The 16,312-nt window shown below is 37.6% G+C and overlaps 6 protein-coding genes across 6 annotated transcripts; 1 reads left to right on the top strand and 5 right to left on the bottom strand.

The window, feature by feature from the left end:
* Positions 1–70: 70 nt before the first annotated feature.
* Positions 71–496, bottom strand: C9374_008055 (uncharacterized protein; the record flags this gene model as incomplete). Its single annotated transcript, XM_044698089.1, has 1 exon — positions 71–496. The coding sequence occupies one exon, from the start codon at positions 494–496 to the stop codon at positions 71–73; it is 426 nt and encodes a 141-aa protein (XP_044546169.1).
* Positions 497–658: 162 nt separating this feature from the next.
* Positions 659–2,668, bottom strand: C9374_008054 (uncharacterized protein; the record flags this gene model as incomplete). Its single annotated transcript, XM_044698088.1, has 5 exons — positions 659–1,422; positions 1,484–1,548; positions 1,616–1,761; positions 1,821–2,454; positions 2,586–2,668. The coding sequence occupies 5 exons, from the start codon at positions 2,666–2,668 to the stop codon at positions 659–661; spliced, it is 1,692 nt and encodes a 563-aa protein (XP_044546168.1).
* An 879-nt stretch (positions 2,669–3,547) lies between these two features.
* C9374_008053 (uncharacterized protein) lies at positions 3,548–6,322 on the top strand (the record flags this gene model as incomplete). The annotated part of the gene is made up of 2 exons (XM_044698087.1): positions 3,548–3,966; positions 4,027–6,322. The coding sequence occupies 2 exons, from the start codon at positions 3,548–3,550 to the stop codon at positions 6,320–6,322; spliced, it is 2,715 nt and encodes a 904-aa protein (XP_044546167.1).
* A 101-nt stretch (positions 6,323–6,423) lies between these two features.
* On the bottom strand, positions 6,424–11,050 carry C9374_008052 (uncharacterized protein; the record flags this gene model as incomplete). The annotated part of the gene is made up of 4 exons (XM_044698086.1): positions 6,424–6,710; positions 6,782–7,162; positions 7,238–7,242; positions 7,314–11,050. The coding sequence occupies 4 exons, from the start codon at positions 11,048–11,050 to the stop codon at positions 6,424–6,426; spliced, it is 4,410 nt and encodes a 1,469-aa protein (XP_044546166.1).
* A 162-nt stretch (positions 11,051–11,212) lies between these two features.
* Positions 11,213–12,532, bottom strand: C9374_008051 (uncharacterized protein; the record flags this gene model as incomplete). The annotated part of the gene is made up of 1 exon (XM_044698085.1): positions 11,213–12,532. The coding sequence occupies one exon, from the start codon at positions 12,530–12,532 to the stop codon at positions 11,213–11,215; it is 1,320 nt and encodes a 439-aa protein (XP_044546165.1).
* Positions 12,533–12,687: 155 nt separating this feature from the next.
* On the bottom strand, positions 12,688–14,409 carry C9374_008050 (uncharacterized protein; the record flags this gene model as incomplete). Its single annotated transcript, XM_044698084.1, has 1 exon — positions 12,688–14,409. The coding sequence occupies one exon, from the start codon at positions 14,407–14,409 to the stop codon at positions 12,688–12,690; it is 1,722 nt and encodes a 573-aa protein (XP_044546164.1).
* Between the last annotated feature and the right edge of the window lie 1,903 nt (positions 14,410–16,312).

The following is a 16,312-nucleotide window of genomic DNA, read 5'->3' as shown; positions in this document are numbered from 1 at the left end:
CGACTTGATACTTTTGTGTCTATGTTGAATATCAATACATAATTAATTTTAAATAATAAATTACTGTATTTTACATTTGTTGAGAAGGTTGAGATTGTTCGCTGTTGTTTTGCTTCTCCAAATAAATCAAATAATTTGCTTGTGTCTTTTCTATCCGATCAAAATCAAAAAATAAATAACTATTTTGCAAATCTGATGTGAGTCGGAGAAGATTTTGGCATGCATCAGCCATGGATGCTGCAGTTACAGATAGTTGTAATTCATCCTTTTCGTTTTGAGTTTTGTTAACATATTTCGTTGAAATTGGATTGGGGTCCATCACTCGGGAAGCATCAACCAGTTGCTCCATCAACAATCCCAATCTATTGATTTCTCTATCCAAAATCTCATACCTCATATCTGTAATGGCTAATTGTTCCTTTCCGAGATTTGCCAAAGGTGATATTCCTTGCCCAGGTTTTGGTTGATTTGCGGCAGCTGGTCTTGGTTGATTCATTTTTTGGTTTCGAAAAATGAATAGGGATTGATGTTGCCATGAACAATGTTGTTGTATTTAAAGTACAAATTAATCACACCAATATAGAGTAGTAGTAATACAAGATGTTAACTGTTGTTGTTACATGTAAATTGTTCACGCACGCAGTTACCAAATCATCATTTAAAATTTGTATGGACGTTTCAAACCAGGAACAAAGGTAATGACAGACTTGTTTTCAGTGTATTCATGCAATGCAGCTTCACCCAAGTCACGACCAATACCACTTTGTTTGTAACCACCAAATGGCACGTTTTGGAAGAAAGCATTCCAGCAATTCACCCAAACAGTTCCTGCCTTCAATCCACTGGCAACACGGATTGCCTTGTTCAAATCATTAGTCAAAACACCAGCTGCTAAACCATATTCAGAGCTGTTTGCTCTCTTAATAGCCTCTTCAACTTCATCATCATTGTAACGAATAACGCTCATGACTGGGCCAAAGATTTCTTCCTGTGCAATCTTGTGAGTATCTTCGACATCAGCAAACACTGTTGGCTTAATAAAGTAACCTCTGTTTCCGAGTCTCTCACCACCAGTGACAAGTCTAGTGTGCTTCTTACCATAATCAATGTAGCTCATAATCTTGTTGAATTGTTCCTCACTGACTTGTGGACCTTGCTCAGTCTTCGTATCAAATGGATCACCAACAATTCTCTTTTCAGCCTTTTCCTTTGAAATCTTTAAGAAATCTTCATAAATGCTTGAAGCAACATAGACACGAGAGCTGCAGGTGCATACTTGTCCTTGGTTAAAGAATGTACCAAAGTTTGCAACATCAACAATTTTGTTGAGAGATTCACGATCCTTGACATCTCCCAAAACAATCAATGGAGATTTACCACCGAGTTCCAAAGTGACTCGCTTCAAGTTGCTTTCAGCGGAAGCTGTAACCAAGACATCACACTTAGATTCAAAAGCTTGCAGAAAGAAAAAGTGGGAACATACCTTTTTGAATCTTTTTACCAACTTCAGTGCTACCAGTGAAGGAAACTTTGTCAACATCGTTGTGACTACATTTTGGATACAATCACAAAGAATAAGGAATGATTAAGGAATTATCACACATGAAAAACTTACTATACCAAAGCAGCACCAGCAGTTTCACCAAATCCACTGAGAACCTGAATGACACCATCTGGGAAACCTGCTTCCTTGGCCAAAGATGCTACATACAGGGCAGACAATGGAGTTTGCTCGGCTGTTTTCAAAATACTAACGTTACCCTATAGTGTCAAATGTGAATTACAAAAAATCGTTTGCACAAGTATGTGTGTAAACTTACAGTTGCAAGACAAGGAGTCCACTTCCAAGTGGCCATCAACAATGGGAAGTTCCATGGGACAATCTGAGCACAAACTCCAATAGGCTCTCTTTGAGTGTAACAAAAGTAATCACCCTCCAATGGAATAGTGTCTCCATTGATCTTGTCAGCCCAACCAGCAAAGTATCTAATGGTGGAAATGGTCATGGCAACGTCGGCATTTCTAGCCATTTCACGTGGCTTACCATTGTCCAAAGACTCAAGATCAGCAATGTAGTCAGCATCTCTCTCAATTAAATCGGCCCATCGGTTCATCAATCGACTTCGTTGATGAGGAGAGTAATTTCTCCAAACATTTTCAAATGTGGAACGGGCAATCTTGACAGCTTCATCAACATCAGCCTTGGTAGCTTCACTCACTTGACAAATTTCTTCCTCGGTGGCTGGGTTGATCACAGAGAATTTCTTTCCCTCTCTTCCTTCAACGAATTGACCTCCAATGAAGAGCTTGGTGTATTTAATGTCGACCTTGTTCTTCTTGTTGGCTACAGTTGAGGTGGAGAAGAGACGACGAGAAGCAGAATTGGTGGTGGATGGAGCAATGCTGCCAGTATTGCGAAGGATTTGAGTGGAGAGTTTCTTCATCTTGGTAATACTAGAGTATTTGGATTGAAAACGAGATTACCAAAATCGATTCATGATGGAATGAGATACGTGTCAGAATACAAGAATCCGAAAATGCTCGTGATCAATCATGCTTTGATCTGGAAGAACCATATTACTTACACAGACGGTAGAATGCTGTGGATTTTTTTTGTTGGTGAGATGAGAGGTGTTGTAAACTCAAGAGCCTTTTTGCTCGTTGTCATTCTTTAACGGGTAATTTTGAAGAAAACATGTTCCCTTCTATCTTTTGAAAGAACGATGCAAGTGTTGCAAACTTTATGAAAATCATTGATTTTTTATCCAGAAACTTGTGCTAGTCCTGATTGAACTCAATCTTGTGTTGCTCATTCGGATTCACGCTCAACATTTTACTGCACCGTTCCAACTCGAAATTACCTCCTCAAATTACCATCAGTGATCGTAATTGATCTCGTTGTTGTTGTTGGTCGACGAGGCCTCAAGCATTGTGCTTCCTCATTCAAATTGAAATAACACTGCATCTCGCAAATTCATCATTATCGGCAATTTTTGCAGCGCTCTCATCTATTTTTAACAACAAAAAATTTTGCTGTTTTAGTCTTCACCTTCATCAACAACATCAACAACATCCAATCACCACCTCCCAAATCATCACCAACAACAAGAAATACAATAACAATAATCGGTTAATATCAGGATCATAGTTTTCCATTGTAGTAGTGAATTCTGGTATTGAATTATTTTTATATCCCCGTAGTAGTCCTGGTTCTGAAATCCGTTATCGCCATCTAGCACTATTCAGTGTACTTGATTGGAGTAGCTTTCACGACACGTTGATACACTAGTCACCATCATCATAATTAACAACATTTAATTCTTCTTCTTCTTTTTTTTCATCATCACCTCATATGCTTGTATTACATTCTAGAGACCAATTCTAAACTTTGTTTTTTCTTTTTCATTTCATTCTTACTTTATATACTTCTTTTAGATATTATAATATGATATGGGTTGCAAGATTATTAGGATCGTTTTGGAATAGCTACAATGACAATCAATTACAGAGGTTTTTTCACGCCTCTGTAATCATCAACAAACAGCAAATGTACATTTATGGAGGAGTGGACAAAGTGGAAGGTCAACAAGTTACTAACTCCTTCGTAGTTTATGATTTAGAATCAGGCGAATATCACTGTTTAAACGATGTTATTAAGATTCTTAGAAAGAAAAAGGTTACTAAAACACATTCAACAACAACACCATCACTTATCAAACGTGCAAACAAGCACGAAAAGCTAATTAGAAATGATTATGAGGTTTTCGAAAATGCAAAATTACCGAAACTTTTTCAACACACTATGGTAGCCCTCTCCAAATCTGTTTTATATATTTATGGAGGTCAATTAGAAAAGGGCACCCCAAGCAATGCTCTTTATCAGTTCAATATCGAAAGCATGGAATGGGTGAAAGTGAAGTGTACGGCTCGCCATTCTACTGAACCCAATTTACCAGCCTTATTTGGGTAAGTGTTGATCATGCAATATTACTCATTTTCTACTAAAATTTACAAAATCATGTACAGACATACTGCCAACGTCGTTGATGGAACCAAGATTTATGTGTTTGGTGGTACTGATGGAACCAAATATTATAATGATCTTATTGTTATCGATACTGAAACAAATACTTGGGTCAGAGAAAAGACCAATGGTTCTAGACCTCAACCAAGATATGGCCATTCTTGCGTCCTTTACAACAACTCACTTTACGTTTTTGGAGGGGGAAACGATCAATCATTGTTTAACGACTTGTACAGTCTTGACCTTGACACCCTTACTTGGAAGAATATTAAGATTGAAGGAACGACTGATTCTGCCAAACGAGTTCATCACACTGCCAATGTCATTGCCAACAAGATGATTGTCTTTGGTGGATTAGTGAGCTCTCATTCTCAATCAAAGGATCTCATGGTACTGGACTTGGAACACTTTAGATGGGATGTTGAACATCCACATGTTGATAGAAATTCTTCTTCCCCTCCCTCACTTTGTGGACACACCACCCAATTAGCTGGAACAAAGTTATGGATTGTTGGTGGAAAATATAATAATGATCAAGACAACTCAGAGATGTCCACTAACGTCTATACTTTGGAAACTGGTATTCGAGGTATTGAACCTATAGACTGTGGAAGATCCACACTAACGACTGACTTGAGCTCTTTGATTGACAATGAAGAGTTCTCTGACACTATTTTAGAGTATAACGGACAATTCTACCATGCTCACAAACCAATTATCTACGCACGGTCTCCCCTATTATACAGGGAATGCATAAAAGGAGTGGCAAATGATATAGTTAATGTTGGAGATGCAGCTGATGCTCTCATGAAAAAGAAAAAAGCTAAAACTGACGAATTCCAGTCTCTGAAGCAAAAAGACGAAAAGGTTAAAAGTGTTGGATTCCATGGATTTTTGGAGTATCTTTACACTGATAGAGTTGGCTTTCTGGATGGAGAAGAAGTTCCAGATGTCGATATTAAGAACTGTATTTTTGAACTGGTGTTTCTGGCAGTTGCATTTTCTATTGACAGATTGTTTGCTCTATGTTCAAAACATCTGGATTCAACTATCACTTCTTCCATTCCGGCTCCAGCTTTGTATTCTGACATGAAGAGGCTGTTTGAGTCAACTGAAAAAAGTGTTCTGTTGGAGAAACAAGACACGGATCTATCTTCTCCGATGTATTCACCAGGCTCGAAAATTCATTTCGATTTTAGTCACTATTCTACTCCTTCTCACAATGAACCTGAATCCGAAGATGACGACGACTCTTATTCGATTAACTCTCCAATGTCTATATCAACTCAAGATGGCGGTAACATTTTCAGTACAATTCTCAGCAATACTACTTTGCAACAGGCTGATCATTCAATTTGTGATGTATTATTTGAGGTCGGTACAGAGAAGGAAAGAATTGCTTGTCACCGTTGTATTTTAATGTCCCGATCTAAATTCTTCAGACGAATGCTTGCATCAAAACCGAAGGATCAACTTACTTATGGAGTACAAAAGGTTGATTTATACGAATTGAGCGGCATTAGACCAGAAGTGTTCAAATTGGTGCTTCAATATCTTTATACTGGAAATGTATCGGTCAATTTTGATATTTCCGTGGAGTTGTTAATTGCTGCTGAAATTTATCAAATAGAAAGATTGTCTTTGATTTGCCAAAGCGTCATCGAGAAAAAGATTCATCCAGGAAACGTTTCCACAATTCTTGGAATTGCTGATTCTTATGACGTTAAACATTTGAGAGAAACATGCACATATTTTATAGTGCACAACATGTCGAAGGTAAGAAAAACTGTGAATTACAAGAAGGAGCTGTCGTCAGATCTCAAACATGAGCTCAAAGAGCTCAGAAAGCAGTTTAGACAACAAGAGGGATCCAATTTTTACGAGCAATCAGAATATGCACTTCCATTCTCCAGCTACTATCATTCACAATTTGCTTCCTCTTCGTTCTCGAACAAGCAAAGAAAAAAAAGCAATCTCAAGCAAAAACAGGCGTCATCTAAAAACAAAATTCCAAGCACTCCAAATTCGGCTCCTCCAGCAACAAAATTGCAATCACCAGGAACATCAAGAAAAAAGATTAGGAAGAAATCATCTTCTTTGGTGGACATGGCAGACGATTTTCATGAAGAAGTGTCGTATTTAACAGAATCTCCTGCTGTGTTGCTTGGTGTCAGTCCTCCAACAACCTATGTTCCAATCACCGCTGAATATTCAACTACTTTGATCATTAGCGAAAGTCCAATTGGAATTTCCAAGAGGAGAAAACCAAAGAAGAAGAATGTTCTCCCGTATCATTGAAGTCATTAATCTTTTTTCTTGTAAATATTAAATAAACACGCCACAAATTTCGTTCGTCCATTCATAGTGCATCAAAAGTTTAACAACTTATTTGAAGAAATTTATTGTTCTTCGACAAGACACTGTTTTTTGAATGCTTGTTCAATGAGGTGAGAAGCGTATTTATGGCCCGTCTCGTTGACAAGTTTGGTAAATTGGGATTGGGGGTTTTCAAGTAGTTCCGTTGGTTTACCATACTCAATAATTTCACCGTTTCTCATTACAGCAATGGCATCAGAATCAATAATAGTGTCCAGTCTATGTGCAACTGTAATGATCGTTGAATCTTTAAACTCTTCACGAATAATTTTTTGTACTAGGGCATCACTTTTGTGATCCACAAATGCAGCTATGAGAAAATTATGCGTCCATGGTTTATATTAAGAAATTAAAATCTGCACCAATTATTCGAATACTTACTACTTTCATCAAAAATAATAATTTTTGCTTTTCGAAGAATGCACCGACAGAGTGAAAGTAATTGTCGCTCACCAATTGAAAAGTTGCTACCATTCTCTGAAACAATTTCGTTCAATTGCAAACTAAATTGGCTGACTTTTGATTTCAGTTGGACTCTTTCCAAAGCATTCCAAATCTCATAATCCTCAAACTCATTGAAAATATCAAGATTATATCTCAAAGTACCTGAAAATAGAACTGGTTGTTGAGGAATAATTAAGAGTGATTTTCGTAGAGTCTTTAATCCAATCTGTGAAATATTCAAACCATCCACAGTGATACTTCCCTGGAATGGCTCAATAAATCTAAACAAGGTAATTAAAAGACTACTTTTTCCAGATCCTAATGAATGGTTGTTGGGACACATATAGTTACAACACAAAGGGTGATTAAAAAACAGAGTTTCATACTACTTACCCGTTCTATATTTTCATCAATTCAAAAAAAAACATATTCCCACCTCCATTAAGTTTCCTTTCACACTTGTACTTACCTTCCAACTAGTCCTAATTTTGTTCCTGGCTGAATGTCCAACGAAATTGATTTCAATACTGGATCCAAATCATCTCTATATTTCACAGACATGTTTTCAATCTTCACATGACCTTGCGTGGGCCATTGTGTTGGAATTGGATCATTCTCCAACTCTGTAGGTGCTTCTCTATCAATTCCGTGACAATAATGAAGAATTCTTTCAACGCTGGTCATAGAGCTCTCTAAATCTACAAATAATCGAACCATTTGTGTGAAGTGTTCAGTAAGTTGTAAAGAATAAGTGATCGAGAGTGCAAGAAATGCCGGACTCACATATGGAGTGACATGTCTTGCTAGAATAGAAAATGCAGCAGTTGAGAAAATGACTACTTGAGCCACCACTTGAATTCTGACTCCAAGCCATCGGTTAATTAAATATCTATAGTGTGAATGTTTGGCTGTAAAGTCAATTTTCATAAAATTTTCCTCAAATATTTGCTCATGAATTAAAAGTGCCTTAATAGTATTAATTCCATTCAGACAGGATGAAAAATGAGAAAGTACAGGACTTTTTGAAATAGATTCCAACCTTCTGATATCACGAGAAGCTGTTCTATAATACGCTTGAATAATATAAAAAGCAACTGCTACTGGAAACGCAACCAATAGAAATAAAGGTGTCACAATAGCAATCAATACAAGTGTGAGAACAATGTTCAAGAACGTGTTGATACCATTCGCCAATGTGAATAACATTTCACTATCTGTAGCGTTGAGATCTTGTGTGAAACGGTTCAGTATTCTACCCACTGGGTTTTGATCAAAAAATAAAATTGGAGCTCTCAACGCTCCATTTAACATCTTTTCATGAATTCGATTTGAGCTCTTAAGAGCAGCAAATGCAAAACTTGATCCTCGCACAGTGATGATTAAGGCATCAATAATTCCAAGTAAAAAGTAAATCCACACGTAGGAAGCAATACTAATATTGAAAGTATTCATATTCATCAGAGAAATCCATAAACTTGAGGCAAGCTTAGATCCAATAGCAAGCAGAGAGGTTGTCACACAAATGATAAAGACAATTAGACCAAATTCTTTGAGGTAGTTAAAAACAACTTTCCAACTAATGTCTCCAGAATGTTTCTCTTCGATTGATACTAATTTACCTTTTGAAGACGAAGTACTGGGAGATTCATTTTGTGACAAAGGAAGACTCTTATTTTCTCGTCCATTCTTTGTTACGTATGATTCTGTTTTCAAATTTGTTTCCACACTCGTCAAGTCATTCGTCTGTGCCATTGGATGATCTGTTTTTGACTCCTCATCATTTTCTCTAATTAACTTCGAAAAGTCATAGGCGTGCATTATAGCTGAGAGATGTCCCTGTGCGACCACTGTTCCCTTATCGAGAACAATGACTTCATCGGCCATTTCCAATAGCTGTAGGGAGTGTGTGATTAAAATTCGAGTTCGATCTTTCAAATAATCCTGAATGCATTCCTTGAATATTTTCTTACATAAACGAGCATCCACAGAGTTGAGAGATGAATCCATGAGAATAATGTCAGCATTGGAATAACAGGCACGTGCCAAACTTATTCTATGCTTTTGTCCAAGTGAAAGATTAATTCCAGAATAACCAATTTCAGACATGTCATAGTTTTGGAACTCTTCAAGGTCATCTCTTAATTGACATACGTCAAGAATTTGTTGATACCGTTCATGGTCAAATGGAAGACTCTTATCGAAAATGATATTGTCTCGAACGGATCCGTTAATCATCCATGGATTTTCATCACTAAGAGCTATTTTAGAACTTGGATGAACATGTAGAGAACCCTCCTTGATGATAGTATCTCCATAAATGGTTGAAAATAAGCTTGATTTTCCAACTCCAGTATGCCCAATGATACAATATAATTTACCCTTTTTGAGAGTAAGATTGATGTTTTTAAGAACTGCGTCTGACTCGTCGTTCCATGTGATTGTTGCTTTTTTGAATTGAATGGCAATGCTGTCATCAGTCAATGTATAGCCATCTTCCTTAGAGGATTGATGATGACTTGGCAATTGTGCTATATTGGCATGATCGTGAGGAAGGTGAGACAACTCATCGGCATATAAAAAGTCTCCAATTCTTTTGGCACTCACATATGAGCTAACTGCTAAAGACAAAAATGTGGGATAGTGAAAGAGTGGATTTCTAATGTTCTCAAAAAGCACCAAACCTGTGAACATGGAAGAGATAGTTAGTTCTCCTCCGAAATAATGATAGCATATAAATGTCACGCTGCTTCCTGCAATAGAGACAAACACAGAGACAAATTGTTGAAGATTTCTAACAATTGCTCCTTTTTGAAGACCATTATATTCCTTACTTCTTGATTCATGCACTTTTTCTTTCATTCCATCTTCCATTGCAAAGAATTTAACAATTCGAATACCGTTCAAAATTTCGCTCATTGTTTTCACTCGATCGTCCCTAAAGGAGGAGACTGCTGTTTCAATTTTTGATAACCACCTTGCTAGCAGAGCTAAGAGAGGACTCATTGCTAACATGGCAACAATACCAACTAGTGAGCTATATCCAAAAAACAAAAAGACTAAAATCATTCCCAACAACACTGCAAGAGGAATGATCCATAGTTCATGCATGTCGATGGCCATTCCACTCAATCGATTCGAGTCTGTTGTGAATAAATTGGTTACCTCACCACTTTGAAATTTGCTTCTATTTGTAGGAGTAATTCTTGTGAGTTTTTGAAAAATAGATGCTTGCAGCGATCCTCTTACTGCTAGCCACAATTTACAATTTGCATAATAATAATGCTGTAAGCAAATCAGAGAAATAATATTAAGGATTATTAGTAAAACTAGCAATAAAAATTGAAAGTAAATATTACTGAGAGGAAGTTGTGCAATAATCCAATAGGTATTACTTGTCTCATTTTGTTGTGAGGTGAAATTTTGTGAATTACTTTGTATGGAATAGAATTGAGATTGCAGTGAAATTGAGTATAGATCTGGCACAGAATGAAACCCATTCAAGGACGTCCTATTACTTTCAACACTGTCATCCATCTTATTTTCTCCATTTTGTACATATTGTGTTCGAATTGATTCCAATAGAACATAAAAAATTAATGGACACAAATAGCTCGCAAAAACAGAAACCAATCTCCACAATGCGTTCACATAAAAGCCCTTCCATCGAAATACTCTTTCTAATAGTAATATCAGTAAAGTTCCATGACTTCTTCGAATACTTCCATCTTTGGAATAATATTTTCGTTCATGCTCAAAACTCGTTTTGAAAGAATGATTAAATTTTTCAAATTGATTCTTGCATTTCAATTCTGCGCCTAATTTAGGAATATCCGAGTGAGACATTCCATTAAATTGACTAGCATCGTTACTGTCTTCCTCAATATTTACATAATTTCGTATTCGTAGCAATTGCAAAATTCTTTCAAGCCAATTCGAAATAAACTTTCCTCCAGCTTTTTTAAATCCGACATGAATCAGTGGACTCACAAAAGAAAATAATAGCCATGAAAGCAAGGAACTGTTGGCCTCATAATCAGAGGGAGATGAAACATCAACTCCGTCTTTGAAATTATCTTGCTCTCCGCTACTAGTAGGAGCCGCTTCTGCTGCATGATCCTGGTGAGTGTAAAGTTGTTCGTCGTTGATGATGAGTGCTTGTTCTTCAATGTCGTGAGGTTGCTCGTCTTCTTCATTCGTTTCGTTCATGATGGATGTTGTCAACGAGAATAATCAACAAAAATCGAAATGTGTGTTTTTTTTAATTTGCTCAAACTCCGAACGTTCCCGCAATTCTTTTATGCACTTTGCGACTGTTCATTGTGTCGAAAATGACTTTTTTAAACAAATAACCAAACTAACCTCGAGGTTTCATGAATAGGGCTTCCATGTTTTTACAATCCAAACTGGCAGATGAATTACAAAATATGTTGTGCTTTCACAATGCGAGGTCAATCCCAAAGCCTCCCTCATTTTCGTCCTGAAGTCTCCCAACAAATCTTGGTATTTCTCTTTTCCATGCTGTTCCATAAATAAATGTAATGAACTCCATGTACTAATGAAACCAATATATTGATCTAAAGTAACCTTGCTCGTTATTGTATACGTTATATATTCCTTATTTTGCGGATAAGGAATATGAGGAATGTGCTTGTATTCTGTGTCAATGTGATATCTTCGGCTCGTCCAACAATCTTTCAAAAGATCTGAATGATAAAATTCAAGGAGAGTTTTTTGTGCTTGTTCATTCTCGAATGTGTGAAGACCATAACACCATGAAACAAGTAATCCACCTTTCTTTAGCACTTTGTCAACGCTTTTAAAGAACTTTTCAAAGTCAAACCAATGTAAGCTTGCACTTGAGACAATAAGGTCAAATGTTTCCAAAGTGTCACTCGTTTCCTTTTTTATACTACACGATACTAGTTCCTTGTCACTATTATTTGTTGGTTCATAATTTCCACTGATGTATTTTCTAGCTAGGGCTTCCAAATTTTCCGCAACACCAATCTCAAAATCTACATTGGTCATGGTTTGATAATTGTCTCTCAATTGTTGTCGAGCCAAAGATATTTGGTTCAGTGATGTGTCGACACCAATAACATGTTTGCAATATGGTGCCAAATCAAAAGTTGCCTGTCCACTACCACAGCCAACATCTATGGCGATCCAACTTTTCACAGAGTTCAAGAGCAGTTGTTTTGGTGACATTAAGGACGATTGAGAATTTTCAACATGTTCCCCACATGTATGCATAGACAATAATTTCCTTGTAAAGACATGCTCTTCATACATGTTCTTTGGAAATGTTGGTCTATACTCAGAGTACCTTATTGTATGATCCTTGTCTTCAAAGAGGGAGAATTGACACTGCTCTGGAGTCACTGTGGTTTTCTCTGTGCATGCTGTTGAACGGGTTTTGTTTTGCGTTGAGATTGGCGTTGTTGATGAAGTGGAACGTGCAGGCAGCAACATGTTTTTGTGTTGTTTTCTTGTTGAGTCATGAATTTCATGTTGCCCATCGACTACTTGAGATATATCTTTCAATGGTAAGGCTCTCTGTTGCATCTCTTCATCAACAGGACGCTCCATTTCAGCACATGTTGTTGTTGGTTGGGGTGGAGCAGAGTAGTCTTTCAACCTTGTTCTTGGCGGGCAAAATTGTGATGTTGCATTCGAGAGAACATGCATGGAGCGAAGAGATTGAATTTTTTTGTGGAATGCTCAGTTTCATGCGGTACTATTGTATAATCAAGGAAAGGGAGGATGCCAAATACAGACCGTTTGTTCCACAACAAGAACCCAGTGTTCGTATCGCATCCGGGATGGATTGGAGAACAAACCACTTATTCTTTATACAAAAGACTACTATTCACCACGTCGAGGCACTTGTTGCTACTGGAAATGATACTTTTCGATAGTGATGTCGAGGACGAAGCCAACACTGCCACTTGCTTGGCTTCTTTGTGTTTCCAGTCTGGTCGTTGAGCCACAGACAAGTCTTGTCGAATTTGTTTCTGTCGTTTCTTGAATGAGGTTTTCAAAGAGCTATGAAAATCAATTCCTGTAGCTCCCATTGACAAGTCTAAAAGGGAAAGCCATTTGTGAATGTGTGGGAGCAACCTGTATCTGTCACCTAATAGCTCAATTGTAGTTTTACATTTGTTGAGCTCGGAAAGAGAAATAGTAGCCTCAGAAGAGTGTTCGTTTTCCTCAGATGTTTCCTCGGCGTCTGATGATTCGTCATTCTCTTCTTCATTGTCGCTATCATCGTCCTCATTTTCTCGTTTTCGTTTGGTGAGCACAGAATCAGCTTTGTACCTTGACTCTTCATCCTCGTCTCCAGTCGAAATGGATTGATATTTTGATCTTTCTGAATGTCTAATCTTGTCACGAGATGATTGTGAAGTTTGATGCTTAGATTTTCTTCCCATTAAATCTAGTAATGCTTGTAGCAGAGTTCCATAATCATAAGGACCGCTTGTGTTTTGATAAACTGTTGTTTTTCGAGTTGAATCAATCACTTGTTGGATCGCCTGTTGCACGTCCGAATCATTTTCAATTTCCCATACTGGCGCTTCTTCTGCAATGTTAAACAGTTCCGTACACTTTTCGAATAAATTATTAGCAAAATTAGAAAAATTTTTCAGTTCTTGTTTCTCTCGCTGTTTTCTTTCAAAAATGTTTTTGAATTGTTCAAACTGTGTATTGGTGGATTCTGAGGAATTCCCCAACGTTGAAGAATGTTGAGGTTGCTGAGGAATGGAAGTGAATTTTGGAACTTTCATTAGGGAGTATAAAATGTCTTCATAATGTAAAATGGTCTTGTCTAATTTTGCATAATGCTTGGATTGTCCTTGTGCAACTTGTTCTTGTATTTTCTTTACTACATCTCTGTATGCAGATGTGAGCAAATGATCGCTTGAGACTGTCAAAGTGTCTATTGATGTAGTATTTCCTGTTGTCAAATTGCCCATACATGTTTGTTGAATCAAGTGCTTACACCTTTCAGTAGCTTCTTCATCGTAAGATCGAAATTGTTTCAACTGCTCTCCATCTGATACTTGTTGTGATATGGAATGGGAATCATTCTTCCAATTTAACACTTTTTTAAAAAACATGTCATATTCCTGCTCGATAGGAATAAAGAGTTCGGAACCTGCAGTTTGTAATGATTCTTCATTTTCCAATAATTTTAAAGCAAGTGCTTCTTCTTCGGCGCTTGCACGTTCATCTTTTTCCTCACCACCATAAATATCATGATGGTTGTCATTGTTGAATTTTTGATAGCGACTACCTTCTCGGGAAGAAGAAGAATGGAATGAGCCTCGTCCACGACCTCGAAAACTACTTCCTCTTTGTTGAAAACTGCTCCCTCGACCTCGGCCACGACCTCTCCACTGGTTTGATCGATTGTTGCTGTATGTTTGATGTTTTGGAAAATTCAAGCTTTGTCCCGAGGCATTCGGTGATGACATTATGCTTGAATCATGAGCATGGCCAGTGTTTACGGAAGCCATGGCCAATGGTCGATTGGCTGCTGAAAGAAACGAAGAAATGCCACTCATTATTTTTTTTGAACTGTTGTTTTCGAAGGAAGGCAAATCGTCCAGAAAATAAATGCATTAGCCAAAAAAACTTCAACGATGAAATGTGAACAAGACAACTGTGAAGGTATGTACAACCAGTTGTCAAAAGTAAATTCCACACAAACTTTATGACACTTTGGAAAGCTTAATTGGGATTGATTGTAGTACGGTGGACAAAGTTCAGACGCTCACGAATTATGAAGACGTCGTCCTCATACTGTCATAATACGCACTCTCAATATTGGTTTTGGCATTACTTGAATGCTCATTTACACTCTCGTGACTAATAATTCACAACAACTTAATAAATGAACATCAACAACATTCGCATGATATTTTCACAAACCTTGCTAGTTCACATCATCCTATATCAAGCAATAAAGGAGGTGACATATAATGGTATACATACATATTCCAAATATGCCTCATAAATGTGGGTCGCCATTATATTATGGCATAGAAATTTTATGCCGTTGTAATCCGACTTATTGTTCAGATTATTAAGGAAATTCGAGTTACTAAGGACGGAGAGTACTTTCAAATGAAAACCTACATAATTTTCAGAAACAACTGTTCATTCCACCAAAAAAAATTGGCTGCTTGAGGTGTAAAGGATTGCAATGGAGTTCCTCAACGTGTAACATGAAGTGTGAAATTGTACTTCTTGAAAAAAGATAATGCGAGATTTGTGTTTTTGAAGGGAAACCATACGCATTCTGATCCACCCTCCCGTAAGATTTCTGATGAGGATAGAAACATGTTGATTGAAGCGTTCCATGTAATCCTTGGTGTATCGTATTTGCTCCTTAACCAGTGCGAAAGAAATATCCTGTTTTCTTGAGGGACTTAAGACGCTTGTACCAGACTTGTAATCGAAACGGGTAGAGTGGTGGAGTAATCAGAACATGATCCATACGCTTATCCATGATTCATCATCATCTCTTCCCTCTGACAACAATACCATCGAGTCTCTCTATAGTCATAGCGTAGCTACATGCAAATATGATGGTTGATGAATTTCAAAGAAGATGTTGCTTTTTTTCACATTATCCTTGCCCAGTCGCATAATATCAGTTCAAAGGAAAAGAGAGACGAAAGGAACAGAAGAAGGAAAAACCGTCATGAAGAAAGCCATCCACCAGAAAGACGAAATCAAGGAAACTCAAGGAGAATAGGTGTAAATTCTTGGACGATGTAAACCAACAGTCATGTGAGAAATGATGAACCAAGATGAAAACAGAGATTTAGAATTCCGTGAAGAAGCTGAAAAGCCCCCTCCCAAAAAGAAGGGAAGTTATGTCAAGCAACGCAAGAGCATGAGATCTTCGCCCGAACGAAGCAAGGCGGTGATTCTTCATCCTTGAATGCTGTTTCATCTAATTCTGATCCAAGAAATGCTTCTTTTCCAATGCGGCAACCAACGGTATTACTTACGTACAGCCGTCAAAATCATAAAGAAGAAAGTTGAAGGACGTTGAAAATGACGCTCTGGCTGCGGATTTGTCAGCCGACGCAGTGGCACCGGATCCAGCGGCTCTCATTTTTCAAACGGCTGCAGGGCGGTGGATCCGATTCAATCCAAAAATCAGGATTTTGCAATAAAAACTTTCGTTTTAATGAATTCGTTATTCGACAACTGTAATTGATCTTCCTCCACCAAGTGGTTTGGTTGTTCGTCGGTTTCAAGTAAAGAGTAATGATCAGATGGTGTTTTGTTTTCTTCGTACCGGAACAAGTCCTGGTGTAAAGTGACTTTGGGACAAATTCAATGCTGGGTCAATGCTTGCTGGGTGGTATTGGCTGTCTCTTCTGGTGATGTTGCCTCATGAATTGTTGTGCTAACAGTCTTCTTCCAAAGACAACAAAACATCGACTTCGATTT

This window comes from Naegleria lovaniensis (assembly GCF_003324165.1).
Source record: "Naegleria lovaniensis strain ATCC 30569 chromosome Unknown tig031, whole genome shotgun sequence".
Taxonomy (NCBI): domain Eukaryota; phylum Heterolobosea; class Eutetramitea; order Acrasida; family Naegleriidae; genus Naegleria; species Naegleria lovaniensis.
This window is presented reverse-complemented; position numbering and strand designations above follow the sequence as displayed.